At 41.1% G+C, this 13,544-nt stretch overlaps 1 protein-coding gene across 10 annotated transcripts in view; it reads right to left on the reverse strand.

Annotated features, from left to right (window-relative positions):
- Positions 1-13,544, reverse strand: part of ERC1 (ELKS/RAB6-interacting/CAST family member 1) — a 509,051-nt gene that overhangs the window by 53,399 nt on the left and 442,108 nt on the right. For 2 of the 10 annotated variants that reach the window (XM_075006107.1, XM_075006091.1), the window contains one exon: positions 12,050-12,116. The exons of the other annotated variants lie outside the window; for them this stretch is intronic. In XM_075006107.1, the coding sequence (XP_074862208.1) occupies positions 12,090-12,116 (27 nt within the window). In that variant the 3' untranslated portion in view covers positions 12,050-12,089. The remainder of the gene's footprint in view (positions 1-12,049; positions 12,117-13,544) is intronic. 10 annotated transcript variants of the gene reach the window in all.

A 13,544-nucleotide genomic window follows, 5' to 3' on the forward strand; every position in this document is an offset into this window, starting at 1 on the left:
AAAATGAAGGACTATATTCAAAAGTGGGCAATGAACTAAGACAGAAGGTGGGAAGGAGACAACTTCTCAGGAGAAATGAAGATAATAAGCCAAGACAAAATTATCAGGTTCATAAATTGCTTATTAAAATATGGGACAAATGTCTCTATTTGCTTTACTGCTATGGCACTAGTACCTCTAAGCAAGTGCACAAGTCACTAGGGAGGACTAGTTTTCAACAGAGTCAATGGTATTACACAGAGAAGGTACAGTATTGATCCAGCATGCAGGAAGGGCTTGGAAAGAATACTTACCTAAAAGTAACCATGGTTTGTCAGGATGTTGTCATTTGTATGGATCCCACTATATGTGTACATGCATCTCACAAGTGCCAAGATCATAATATTTGGAACAGCAACGTTCCCTGTATCCTCCTGGCAAAGGTAAAAAGTCCAGACCAGATGCAGCCATCAGTCAGTTCTCTCAATGAATCCCAGATAAAGAAAACAACAAAAAATATAAGATTTTTGTGCCACCTGGGAATGTAAGATGTGTTGTGCCACCCGAATGCCAACATCTCAAGAATCACAGATGCTATATAATAAGTAGCGTTACCTTCTACGAATATGGGTCTTTGGAGATCCACTCTAGGTGACTGATAAGTAATGACCCATATAGGAACTGGGACTGAGGAACTCCACTATTACTATTACTTAACTCTTCTACTCTGTGTGGAGCAAAGGTCGTATAACAAGTCTCCTCCACTTTATACTTTCTTGGGACAAAACTTCTAGCTGGCTCCAGGAGTACCCCAGCTGTTGTCCTTCAATCTCAGTAGACCTTCCCCATGTTGTCTGAGGTCTTCATCTTTTGTGATTTTCTTGCAAGTTGCATGTGAGAGTTCGAAGGACTAAGCTGGATGGTGGTTTTCTGAGAGTGTGGCCTAGCCATCCCCACTTTCTTCTCTTGATTTCAATGTCAACTGGTTCTTGTCCTGCTCTGTTCCAAAGCTCCTTATTCGTGACAAAGTCTTGCCATTTGATGTGAAGGACGTACCTCAGGCATTTGTTTATGAATATTTGTAGCTTGTGATCTGAAGACTCTATTATGTCAGGTCTCACAACTATACAAGAACACACTCTTCACATTTATGTTGAAGATCTGCGGTTTCATCTTCACAGGTATTATTTGTGAATTCCATATGGGCTGGAGAGTCTTGAATGCAGATGTTGCTTTCTCTATCCTGGCATTGATATCTTTATCTGTTCTTCCAGCGGAGGAACTCTGACTGTCACTAATTGAAAAATGGTTACAACATGACCTACCAAATTTGGCATCTGATCTTGCTGCCAGGTCAAAGGTGTTTAACAAAAGATGACTATTCCACATTGCTGCCTTGCCATTTTCACATACAGGGATCCTGAAGCAAACATAGGAGACAGCTTATGCTCTAGTGGAGTAAACTTTAACATTTTGAGGACCATATCATAACACATTCATACACAGACCATAATCTATTTTGAACTACCTTGAGAGATGGCTTGACCTTAGAAGCACCAGAGGGACAGGGGAGAAGGGGGAAGGAGAAATTCCAAAAGGCTTTTATTCCATCAAGGTAGTATAACAAGGTCCTGGAAACATCCAAGGCACAGAGTTTATCATCTCTTGGGCCGTTTCTACATGCTAATACACGGATCGAAATATGCTAATGAGGCACGGATGCAAATTCCCCACGCCTCGTTAGCATAACGTCACGTAATTTGGAGTCCAGAGGACCGTCCTTCCGGACTCCAAAACGCTGTGTAGAAGCGCAGCCCCCGGTGGGAATTCCGGAAGGAAGTCCTTCTTCCAGAAAATTTTTGGGAAGAAGGGGCCTCCAGAAGAAGCATGTCCTTCTGGAAGCCCCCCCCGGGGGCCACGCTTCTACATGGCATTTTGGAGTCTGGAAGACCATTCTTCTGGACTCCAAATCACGTGACATTATGCTAATGAGGCACAGGGAATTTGCATCTGCGCCTCATTAGCATCTGTCACTCCGTGTATTAGCATGCCACTTCTGAAGGAAGTGTCCTGTGTAGAAACAGCCTTGGAGAGGAGCGGGGTCTTTAAAAAAGGTAAACTAACAAACTGCTCTAAATGAAAGCATAACACTACATTGGAAATCAAGTAGGAATGATGTCTCAATACCACCTGATCTCTGTGAAATATGTTGTAATACAATAATATATAACTCTTTTACAGCACTTTTCATCAGCCATTCTCAAGGCACGTTACACAGTGGACAAGTATGATCATTCCTTTTATACATATGAGAAAACTGAGGCACAGAGAGGGAAAATGATTTGCTCAAAGTCACTTAGCAAGCCAGTAGCTGCAGCAGGAATAGAACACAAATGTGTCTTATTCCTGTGCACCACCCACCAGGCAACACTCTCAGAAGTATCAGCCCAGGGAGTCTGGAGATGTAATGGAGATTTCAAAGAAAATTTAGGCAGCGTCAAGTGCATTCAGAAAGAGGCTCAAAAGGGGACTTGGTGAGGTTTGTAAGGACAATATTGGTATTCCATATTGGAATGGCTTCTCAAACTGGCAGGCAAACAAGCAGTAACCCCTCACAATTCTTGACATAATGGGGTTTGCAAAAACTGAGAATGACTATATAGTATGGTGGCATGCCAAGTGTGACATCGGCTTAAGTTTTACGGAACTGAAAGAGAGTTCAGACTGGATGTTTTTCTAAAAGATACAATAAATTATTCTGGGTAGAATTGGACTTGTGTTATATAGGAAGTCAGACTCGATTATCAAAATATTCTCCTCCGGGCTGTGAATTTATGAATATTTTAAATGCATAGTACAGTCAAGGACTTTTGGCATAGGGTACTTCAATGGTTGAAAATTGTGTTAGGCTACCCTTGCCTATTTCTTCCTTATGGAGAGAGCTTTCTACTTTTCAGCAGAATCTCTTGCACAGGTAGTTAGCAGTCTACTTCACAAAAAGCAAACACCCAGCCTGTTAGATACAGAGGCCATGGGTCAGGATGAATTTCTAATCTTTGATCTGTGATTCTGTGTCTGAAGAGTCTGAAAGATGCACAGAAGGCTGGGCAGACATTTTGAGGAGATATTTATCTGAACTGTCTTGACCAATATGGAGTTGCCATGATAGGGACTGATGCATACTGTCTGATTTTGCACGACTCTTGGAATCAAGAGAATTGGTGAAAATGCACAAAAGACCTTAATCCCCCAGCATGAGGAAGGTGTCTTCTAAGATCTCGTGGTCCCGTCTCCCACAGAACAAAAGGCTGCCCTTTTGTATTAGAGAGACAAAGTGTGTGAGGCAGTATCTTTTACTCAATCAAATACAAGCTTGAAAAAGAATTCAGTATAAATATGTAGCACATATTTACTCCTGTAGTTACCTGTGACACTGTTAGTACCTTTTCTAGACATGAAAAATAGCTCCATGAAGCTCGTAAGGTCATCTCTCTCCACAGTACAAGCTGGTTCTATAAAAGATATTACCTCAACCATCTTGTTTCTCTAATATCCTGGGACCAATAAAGCTACAACAAGACAGCCTATAACAACCACTTATGTATTCTCTTTGGCGGTAAAAGTCTGTAATGGGGTTTCCCCCACTGCTAAAAAATTGTTTTGAGGATGGAGCTCTTCTGAGATAATTTATGGTGGGGGATGGACCGTCTGTTTTAGAATTCTACTACGTTGTTGACGACTCCATGAAGGTGAAGAGCAATTGGAATTCTCGTGTTGTAGATACTAATATGCATTAACCTGATAACCTCCTAACACAAGGATGATGAGTGACCACCTCCTTGATTATTTATATGCTACATTGAAGTATTGTCTGTAGGAATTTATGCTGTGGGTTCTGTAGAACAGCCTGCAATAGTATGCAAACTAATCCCATCACCTGTACTTCTAGAGCATTTACGTATACAATCAAGTTATTTTGAGACCAAATCTTTTGTGTCTGGAAGTGCTCCAGATGTGTGGCCCAAGCTGTTCTGATGCAGCTGGAGGACCTTTGATGGGGCTGGGGTGGGCAAAGAGGGCAGCTGTCCTGGGACCCGGCAACTCAAAAGGGCCCATAGGTCCTGGCTCCTGCTACCTTCGCAGTGGTTGGAGCCCCAAGCCCTTTAAATTGCTACTGGAGGACCTGTAGAACACTCCTAGCAGCACTAAGGGCTGGCTGGGAAGAAGATGGGGGCACAGACTGTCACGCTCCAGGATGGCTGCCCCCAGGCTCACCCCTTTTGCTTTACGCCCTTTTGCTCCCCTACCTTGCCCTGGGGCCTGGCAAGGCTATTGGCCCTTCCTATGCATCTGTGCTAAATGTTTCGTTGGAGGCGATCAGTGTACATTGCAAGCTGAGTGCTTGGGCAGCTGCCCAGGAGAGATTCAGGTGTTGCCCAACTGATTAACAGAGTAGCCACAGTTGCCCACAGCCAGCAGCATGTATTTCTTTTGTTAGTACACATCCACACATGCTTTGGTGCATATAACCAAATTTATTCTGCCCATGGACGGAGAAAAATAAAGGGAACACTGGATGCGGTGTTTTTAACATTCCTTGGGCCTAATCACCATTTCAGTGCAGATAGGATGTGTGCAAGAACCAAAATTCACAAGCTCATTTAATGTCTTGAAGGATGGGTGATACCTTAACTAGCCTTGCAATGGACACACATGAAGTCTGGCTAGTGGTATTAAATGTATCTTCTGACATATGGATCACATATGTGCAAGATAATAAGTGGCCTGGAGTAGGCTATTTCTATAGTGGTCAGATCTGATTTGATATAGATCATCATCCTCCTGTGAGCGAAATTCTAGACAAAAAAGGAAATCCGCTTTCAGGTGATTTTCATGAGAAGGTTCCCTGAACAGGGATGGGACAGATGGGTGGTAGCATGTAGGGATTGAAACAGAATGGTGTAGCCATGGGTGATAACTTCTAGCATCTACTGTTTGTTGCTATCATAGATGATGCCTGAAGGAAGAAACTAAGTCAGCAACAAAGGTAGAGAGTTTAGGGAAGTTTCCTAGTGGTACAAGTATGGCTTTTTATCCTCACGTCAAACATGCTAAATGGAAACAGGTGGAGAGGGACCAGAATATAATATTCTCTTCCAAGAAAAGCTTGCTTGTTTTGGGGCAGGTATTTAGAAAAATCTGATTTGAGCATGAGTAGGTGTTTTATGCCACAGTTATTCCTCATATTTAGGCCCTACAGTTTGGGCCAAGTTGTAGATTCTAAAGAACAGAGCAAGGCTCTGGAATACATGAGGGAGTGAAGCACATTGTCTGTACATGCTGAATAATTCTGTACCTTCAAAATTCTGTACCTTCAAATTGCCAGAGACTTGCAGCCAAAAAACTGCAATGATCACAGTGGTGGATATGCATCTAGCCCTGGATTTGTTTGCAGCAATGTTTTTATTATAAAAGCTGACCCTTGGAAATATGATTTTTAACTCCTCTCTGGAGTCTTTTGGAAGCTTGGCTAAGAATGGCACTATAACTATCTTATGCCCAATAGGGTATTTCTCAAAAAAGGACTGGTAACTGGGAGTTCATAGCTGCCAAGATGCTGATGAATTAGTTCTCTTCCAAATAAGTCTAATTTTGGGGGATCATTTTTAGGATTGTTCTTGGTCTGCTTGATGTTTTCACTGACTGCTGAAACCACCGTAGAGCCAGGTGGAAGAAGTGTGTCAAACTGTTCAAACCCTGTTGGAGGTACTTTTTTTTCTGCTGTCATAGGCATAGGTGATAGTATAGCTGGTGTCTGTCACAGGGTCTTGACTGGGTCTAAGATGGGCTTTTATTCATAGGTAAAGCTACATTAGAACGAGCAGATGAGTGCAGAATATATTTTTAAAAAAAACGAGTTTCTTGTTCAGTTACAGATGTTGTGACGCAAAGAGCCTCAGTAATGCGGGTAAGCAGTTTTTAATTTTTTTGAAGTCATGAGGGGCTGATACCTGAGCCAGAGTGATGTCTTTGAACAGAAAACACAATAGCCTAGAAAATGAAGGGTGTTGCATCAGAAGTTCTAGTGCCAGTTCCTTCTATCCCAGTGACTCTAGTGTTTTCACTCTGCAAATGATAATCTGGTTTCACAGAATGGTAAAAAGGAGACCAGCTCCTGTATGTCTTGGAAGGGTGTCCCCAGATATGCTCAACAGGGTCAATGTGGTGCTTTGTATTGAGGCTAGACCAGATGCTGTTGACCTGTGAAATGGGTGTGCAAAGGCCATATTGGCCAGATGAAGATAATTCTTTGCTTTGGGTCTAATCAGCCCGACTTTGCCATGTACACTTGGAGTGTCAGGCCTGAAGTGAAGACCTAAATGGAAGCAATCACATTCAGCTGGTGGCAGAACTATGAAGGGAGCATACTGTCAGTCTGGATGACTTCAGGTCCCCACCTAATCCCAAGTGGGTTTTGTGGGAGACATACCTCATCACCCTTGGCTACTGCCAACTTGGAGGTTGATGCAGTGGAGGTCTAAGGTGAGAGTCTTTGTTTTGCAGAGATAGACCTTATCCCAACATCATGGCCTGAAGGGAGAAGGCTCCACATTGGATAGAGGAGAAAATATGTGTCCTGAGGATGGAGACAAGTAACAGACAACTCTAAGAGGCAGTGTGAATCTCTGAGAGGCCTTCCGTATTGAGAGCTCAGAAGCATGCACTTGTGCCCATATCATGATATCCTTTTCACAGTTAGGCTGCTTCTACACATGCCACATACCGTCAGAGGTGGCATCGTAATGAGGCAATTTCAAGCAGGCTAATGAGGCGCTAATATGCATATTCAGCATCTCATTAGCATAATGGCAGCCACAGGAATTTCAAAGTGCAGACTTCGAATTGCAGGTTGACAGTGTAGATGGGGGCATCTTTGAAATATGTGCCCCACTTTGACAGTCTCTTACTGTGACGTAATTCTGTAGGAGTAAGGGAATGTCGAAGTGGGGCGCTTGTTTCAAAGCTGCCCTCATCTACACTGTCAATCTGCAATTTGAAGTCTGCACTTCGAAATTTATGTGGCTGCCATCATGCTAATGAGATGCTGAATATGCATGTTAGCGCCTCATTAGCCTGCTTCAAAGTGCCTCATTACCATGGCACCTCCAACGGGTATAGAAGCAGCCTTTGAATCCACAGGAACAGTCAAGGGATTCCATGGATTATACCAATATCAGTGTTATCAGCATTGATGTTGGCACCAGGGCCAATGCTGGATCACTACTGAAATTTTCAGTTGTGGGTGCTGAATGTGGTTTGGGCTTCTGCAGAATTTGTTTAAGGCATAACAACATATTTTTAAAAAGTTAAAGGGGTAATTTTGAAGAGAATAAACCCTTACTACTGAATAACTCTGATATATGTAGCTTCTGCTAACATAACTAATTCCACTTCACTGCCATGGATGAGAAGAGGAAACTGACGAGTGATTGCGGCGGCTTTGCCTTTTTATGTCAGCATGTGGGAGGGGGTATAGGGCAAATGGATATGCATGATACAGCCCAGAGGACACTTCTAGTCAAAAGATCCTGATCTTGCATGCATGAAGTGCATATGCACCCACAGTGGGCTCCCCTCAAATATATTGCCAAAGAAGAATTAACTGTTCATGACATGCAAATTTCACCAAAGCAATACAAGAAAACTACTGTTGATAAGTCCAACACTTTTAAAGGCTGAATAATAAAATAGTTCAACACAGAGTAGTTTCTCTCACATACATCCTAAGGCATACGTTTTTGTGGTTCTGTAGAGGCATCACACCAAAACGTAAGTGGTATTTGACATCTCTGATCCAAGCTGAACAGAATCCTAAATTAAGAAGGAAAAAGAATCCAGGAGACAAAGCCTTTCTTCATGCATGAAAAATGGATTAAAAAGAATTTGAAGATTTAATTATTAAAAATAAAAATCAGCTTCCCTTGTTGCTCTTCTCAACAAGGGGCACAACTGTGTGTTATTGAAACACCACTGAAACATGGAATACATCATTAGGTTACTGGCGTCAACGACTACGTCTAAACTAGCCAAAAACTTTGAAATGGCCATGCAAATGGCCATTTCGAAGTTTATTAATGAAGCACTGAAATACATATTCAGCGCCTCATTTGCATGCGGGCAGCTGCGGCACTTTGAAATTGACGTGGCTCGCCGCCGCGCGGCTTGTCCAGACAGGGCTCCTTTTTGAAAGGACCCTGCCTACTTCGAAGTCCCCTTATTCCCATCTGCTCATAGGAATAAGGGGACTTTGAAGTAGGCGGGGTCCTTTCGAAAAGGAGCCCCGTCTGGGCAAGCCGCGTCAGTTTTGAAGTGCCGCGGCCGCCTGCATGCAAATGAGGCACTGAATATGTATTTCAGCACTTCATTAGTAAACTTCGAAATGGCCATTTGCATGGCCATTTCGAAGTTTTTGGCTAGTGTAAACACGGCCACGATGTATTACTCCAACAAATAGTATTGGTAGTAAAAGTAAGCTGGGGTACTTGATGATTTTCAGTTCCCTTTCAGCCGATTCTGGTTTGTCATTTTTGTGAAGGTAAGAAGGAGCGGGGAGTGAGAGAGAGAGAGGCTTGTATTGGTAAGAGCTGTGTGACTGAGTTGTTTCAAATTTGGTTTTTCCTTGGGTTGTGTAATAGGGCAGCAGAACTTCAGAGTCATTAAATCTTATGAGTATTATATCCTCACTTTGTGTGTCCTTTTTTAGTGTGAAAGTAAAACTGATTTGCTGCACAAAATTACAGGAGCCCTGACAGATGTAGAAACATTTTTGCAAGGAGAGAATAAGTATTTTTAGAGAATCTTTAATGAGAAAATGTAAAATTCAGAAGATATAGGCCTACATTTTCAAAAGTGATCAGTGACTTTGGGTGTCTCAACTTCTGGAAGTTCAACTTTAAAGGGACCTGATTATTGGAAAGTGCTAACACCCACCCATTGAAAACCAATCCCCTTACAATACGTCAAACTGCAAATCTAAAATCATGAATCACCTTTGAAAATGAATACCAGACAAAAGAATGAGAGAGTCCTACAGGATTGCTCGTTATGACGGTGTCTCTGAATACTTTTCCTGCAGTATGTACTACACTTATGAAACTATATATTCCCTGCTTGTTGCTACAGGGTCACCACACAACAATCTAAGCATGACACCTATATACCAGCAAGACCTTTTCTAATATTCCATGGGCAGCACCTTTCATTCTGATGTTTCATAAAAGTTGGGCTTGGATAGATGGAAGAACCCCTGATTATACTGACCGCATCAGCAGCTATAGAGAAACATTTTCAGAGTAGAGTTAGAGCATTAATACCACTATGACATCGTACTTTCATTCAGCTGATTTCATTTGGACTTTTGATTGAAACTTTGTATACTTATGTCTGTAACGAAGAACAGCAAGCAGACCTGGGAACGTGTAAGTACCATGAACAGTCCTCTCACATTGTCAGATGTAGCTGAGAGGGTAGCAAGGCATAACTAGAAATCTGGACTGAATATAAAACATATGAGAAGTTTATGCATGGATTATTCTATTTTCTCTGTCACATTCAGCTTATACACTGGAGTATGAGATGTGTCTACTCTTGCACTAGCACACATAAAACCACACTATTGGAAACAATGGAAAACGAAACCCAGCTATGGCTTGCCCATTGCCAATAATGCAGAATTTAACACTTGAGAAGGATAAAGGGGCAGAGTTGATTCTTGAAAGAAAGAAAGAAAGAAAGAAAGAGAAAGAAAAGAGCACCTATGGGGAATGAAAGAACAGGGTGGAAAGAATTGAAGGCAGTGAGGTTACAGAGAATATTGTTACAGTGTGTCAGGATGAGAGCTGATATTCACCCTGGGTTATCTATTACCTCTAATAACTAAGGTAAAGCACTTCTGTTAGATTTCCAATCTCTGAGCACACAGTACCAACAGAGTGCCATTGTATATATACTTTGTACTTGCACAGATAGTGCTGTGCTTGAAGAGCATATGCCTACAATACTACTGTCATAGACTTGAGTTTAAACATCACCAGTAATTCGGGCCAGGTTCAGATGCTACAACATAAAACATTTAGTTACATGACGTAAATGTTTTGGTGGCCTCTGGCATGTGTTTGTCTGCACTATAAGAACATAAACTCTAGTATGCACTAGCAAGTTATGCAATAACTGGCCCTCATGGACCTGACTGGTGAACAGCAGAAGTTCCCTATTGAGCGTTAATGTAGTACCGTTTGAAATGGAGCTACATCAACACAAACAACAGAACTCTTAGTGAATGCCAGGAGGTTCTATACAAGCCATGTAGTTTGCAACACATTAGAATTTATGCCCCTGTACATACTAATACACTATGTATACAAGCATTTTTTCTTCTATACTGACCAGAGGTGTATAGAGGCCCATGGCTAGAACAATTTATTAAAAACAAAACAAGACAAAGCTGGCTCCCTGTTCTGTCAATACCTTATGTTAATAATCTTGAACACATTAACTAAATTTTACATCTGCAAAATCAAAAGGGCCTCTTAGTCAATGTACTTTGGCCTTCTAGCATATTAGAAGTGGGAAGGGCTGTGGCAAGCTCCCCCCTTCTAATATATGTGGAGCATTGTGCTCAAAAAGTTTATTACATTAGGGACTGCTGGCTTGGAGCATACACATTAAACTCCCACTCCTCCCCCCGCAAGGTATATATGAAGGGCTTGTGGTTGACACAGAATTTTTTTTGGGATCCCTGGGAGGAGAGGCCTCTAAACACCACAATATCCTCATAATATTGTGTAGTGTTCCACACTGTGGTATGAAAGCTGAAGAAAATTTGTCAAATAGAAAACAGACAGGCAACCCACATCTACCTTACTTTGGCAAACATTGTGTGAAAATGGTAAAGACAAACTCAGCACACTCATTTTCCTAAGCTTTATCCCTTTTTCTCAGTTCACAGCGTAGCCAACAGGAAGAGCTTTTTGACCTGGATTTACATCATCCTTCTAATTTGGGATGACCATCAGTCAGAATTACTCCTACCTTCCAAGTACTTTCTTCCTTTTCACCATCAACTTACCTTATCTTTTCATTCTTAATGGCATTTTTGAGCAAGAGTTTTACATATGTTATAATTGCCTTACATCTGTAACACCATACACTCACACAGACACATTGCAAGAGAAGTGACTCAAGTGGAGTGTGAGATCACCAATGAGTGTGAATTAAGCCATTATCAATTTTTTTCACACAAAAGCTATTTCCTCAGTTCAAACCCCAAGGCATGAAATTAAAGTTTGACTGTCAAAGGTGGAATAAGTTTTTCATCTGATTGATAAGATCTGTGCAATGATACATATGTAATGTGGTGATTAATTAGGGAAATCCCCAGAGAAATTGGAGAGTCTTTTTTTTTTTATTCACTTTCTAAGAGACCTTTATTCTGAATAGTCCTTATTAATAGCTACCTCCAAGTTAATACATATTTGGGGCAACTTAGTGCCTTGGGACTTCTGTTTGGCACTGTTCTCAACAGCGGAGCTCAACATGCTCAAAATATGAACTCTCCAGCTAGGAACATTACCTCTGAACGTATTCATTACTGACCAGGATTTTAAAAAGGTTTTGCAACAGTGCAAATTGCTTTGTGAAAAAACAAAAGGGTCTACCTGGAAACATATTTCATCATGACTGGAAACATTTTCCACCATGAAATTAACAATAAGTTGTATGGGATACATTTCCTGCTCTCCTTCAGTTGAATCATGGTGTTGCTTTGTATATACACATATAAACTCAATTACATGCCCTGGAAAGTTCTCCCCATAATGTTTTGAAATAATAACTTAATTCTTACAACACAGAAGAAATAAAAAACACAATAAATAAGGAGCAAACATCCACATGCAAACACCATGTGAGAAAGGGAAAGGACACACACCTGGATTTCACAAATCACACAGAAGCAAGATGCAAGAGTGATGGGGAAACTTTTCTACTGGTAAGGAAAGCTGGTTCTCACCGTTCTGAACAAAATGGCTGAACTAAGAGCATCTGATAGGCTATGCCCAAATACCCTCCTCCTCATCCTATTGGTTGAGAGATGATAAGGGGAAAAAACCCCAGAGCAGCATGGGAATGAAATAAAGAGTTGGTTAGTATTTAAAAGAGACATAATTATAATATACTATGAGAAGAAAAAAGTGGTCTCCAGCTCCCTACTCTGCTGCTTTCCAATAACTTGACCATTGAAAACAGCTTTCTTAAATCTCTTTTAAACTGTGTTTGATTATTCAGAATTTGTGAAATCGTATCTTTTTTTGGTTCTTAACCTTTTCATGCTATCAATGCTTTCATTTTCAGTCAGGTGTCACATACACATTTGGAAAATGCTCTTGTTTCACTACAGCATTTCATTGTGCAAAATAGCAGATACTCTTTTACTCCCCAGGAAAGTGAGTTTTGGAGACCACTGTTTTCATCTGCAATACTGATCATTCTTTTCCCATAAAGATAATATGTTTGACACCTGGCAAGAGTATCCTGTAGGCCTCAAGACACTCATGAGTGCTAATTCATGAGTTTCATTATTTACAACCTCAAGAAGGTGAGGAAGAGGAGTGAGGAAGGTTGTTAAGGAGTAAGAAAATTTTCTACTCATTCCTTTATTTGCAGTTTTATCTATTCAAGAGCAATGAACACCATATCTTCAGTACTTTTTCCACAATATTATTTTAACAGGGAATCTGGTATGGAAATGAAAGGAAATTTTGAAATATGGGATTTTGAGAGTGTGTGCATGTGTTTAGGCTCTGACATTTTCTATTCCCCGCCATTTTTACAATGATCCATTCTTCATCAGACCAGAACGAGATCCAACTCCTTTCAGAACCCATCAATGCTCCTCACAAGTCAGCCAGAGGATTGAGAAGGATTAGCCATTCCCATCTCTCAGTCTAAGGAGCAATTACAGATATTGAATATATTAACTAACCTGGAACACACGTGAAATTTGTATTTAGGCTGGCAGCCTCTGTTTCCCAAGGGATGGGTATCAAATACATGGCTGATCTTAGTAAATGACACATGAGGCTCTGCTATGGCTTAGAAATGGTAAACTGATCTTTCACTTCATGGCCCATTGAGCTTCAGAGGGAGAAACCTGTGCTCATCTCACATACAGGCTGGATTTCCTTCTGGGAAATGAAAATAATTGCCCACACACAGTCCAGAGACCAGGAAACTAATCCTAGCCAAGATTTTTTGCTATCCACACAGAAAAACAGTTCAGGACCCTTCTTGTTAGAGGTGATTATTGTTGAATGAGTTACAGTAAGAGTGATGAAGCTACTCCAAGCACTCCAGAACTTGTGACTTGTACTAATGACATCTGAAAGTGCTAGGACACAACTCCCACCTTTCATTTAATGGGATATTTGAGACATTAACATTCCTTTGTCTCCTCTTCAACCCTCTTCAAAATAACAACACTTGGGAGCATCAGTGCATTTTGCCAG

This window comes from Carettochelys insculpta, chromosome 1 (assembly GCF_033958435.1).
Source record: "Carettochelys insculpta isolate YL-2023 chromosome 1, ASM3395843v1, whole genome shotgun sequence".
NCBI classification, from domain to species: Eukaryota; Metazoa; Chordata; order Testudines; family Carettochelyidae; genus Carettochelys; species Carettochelys insculpta.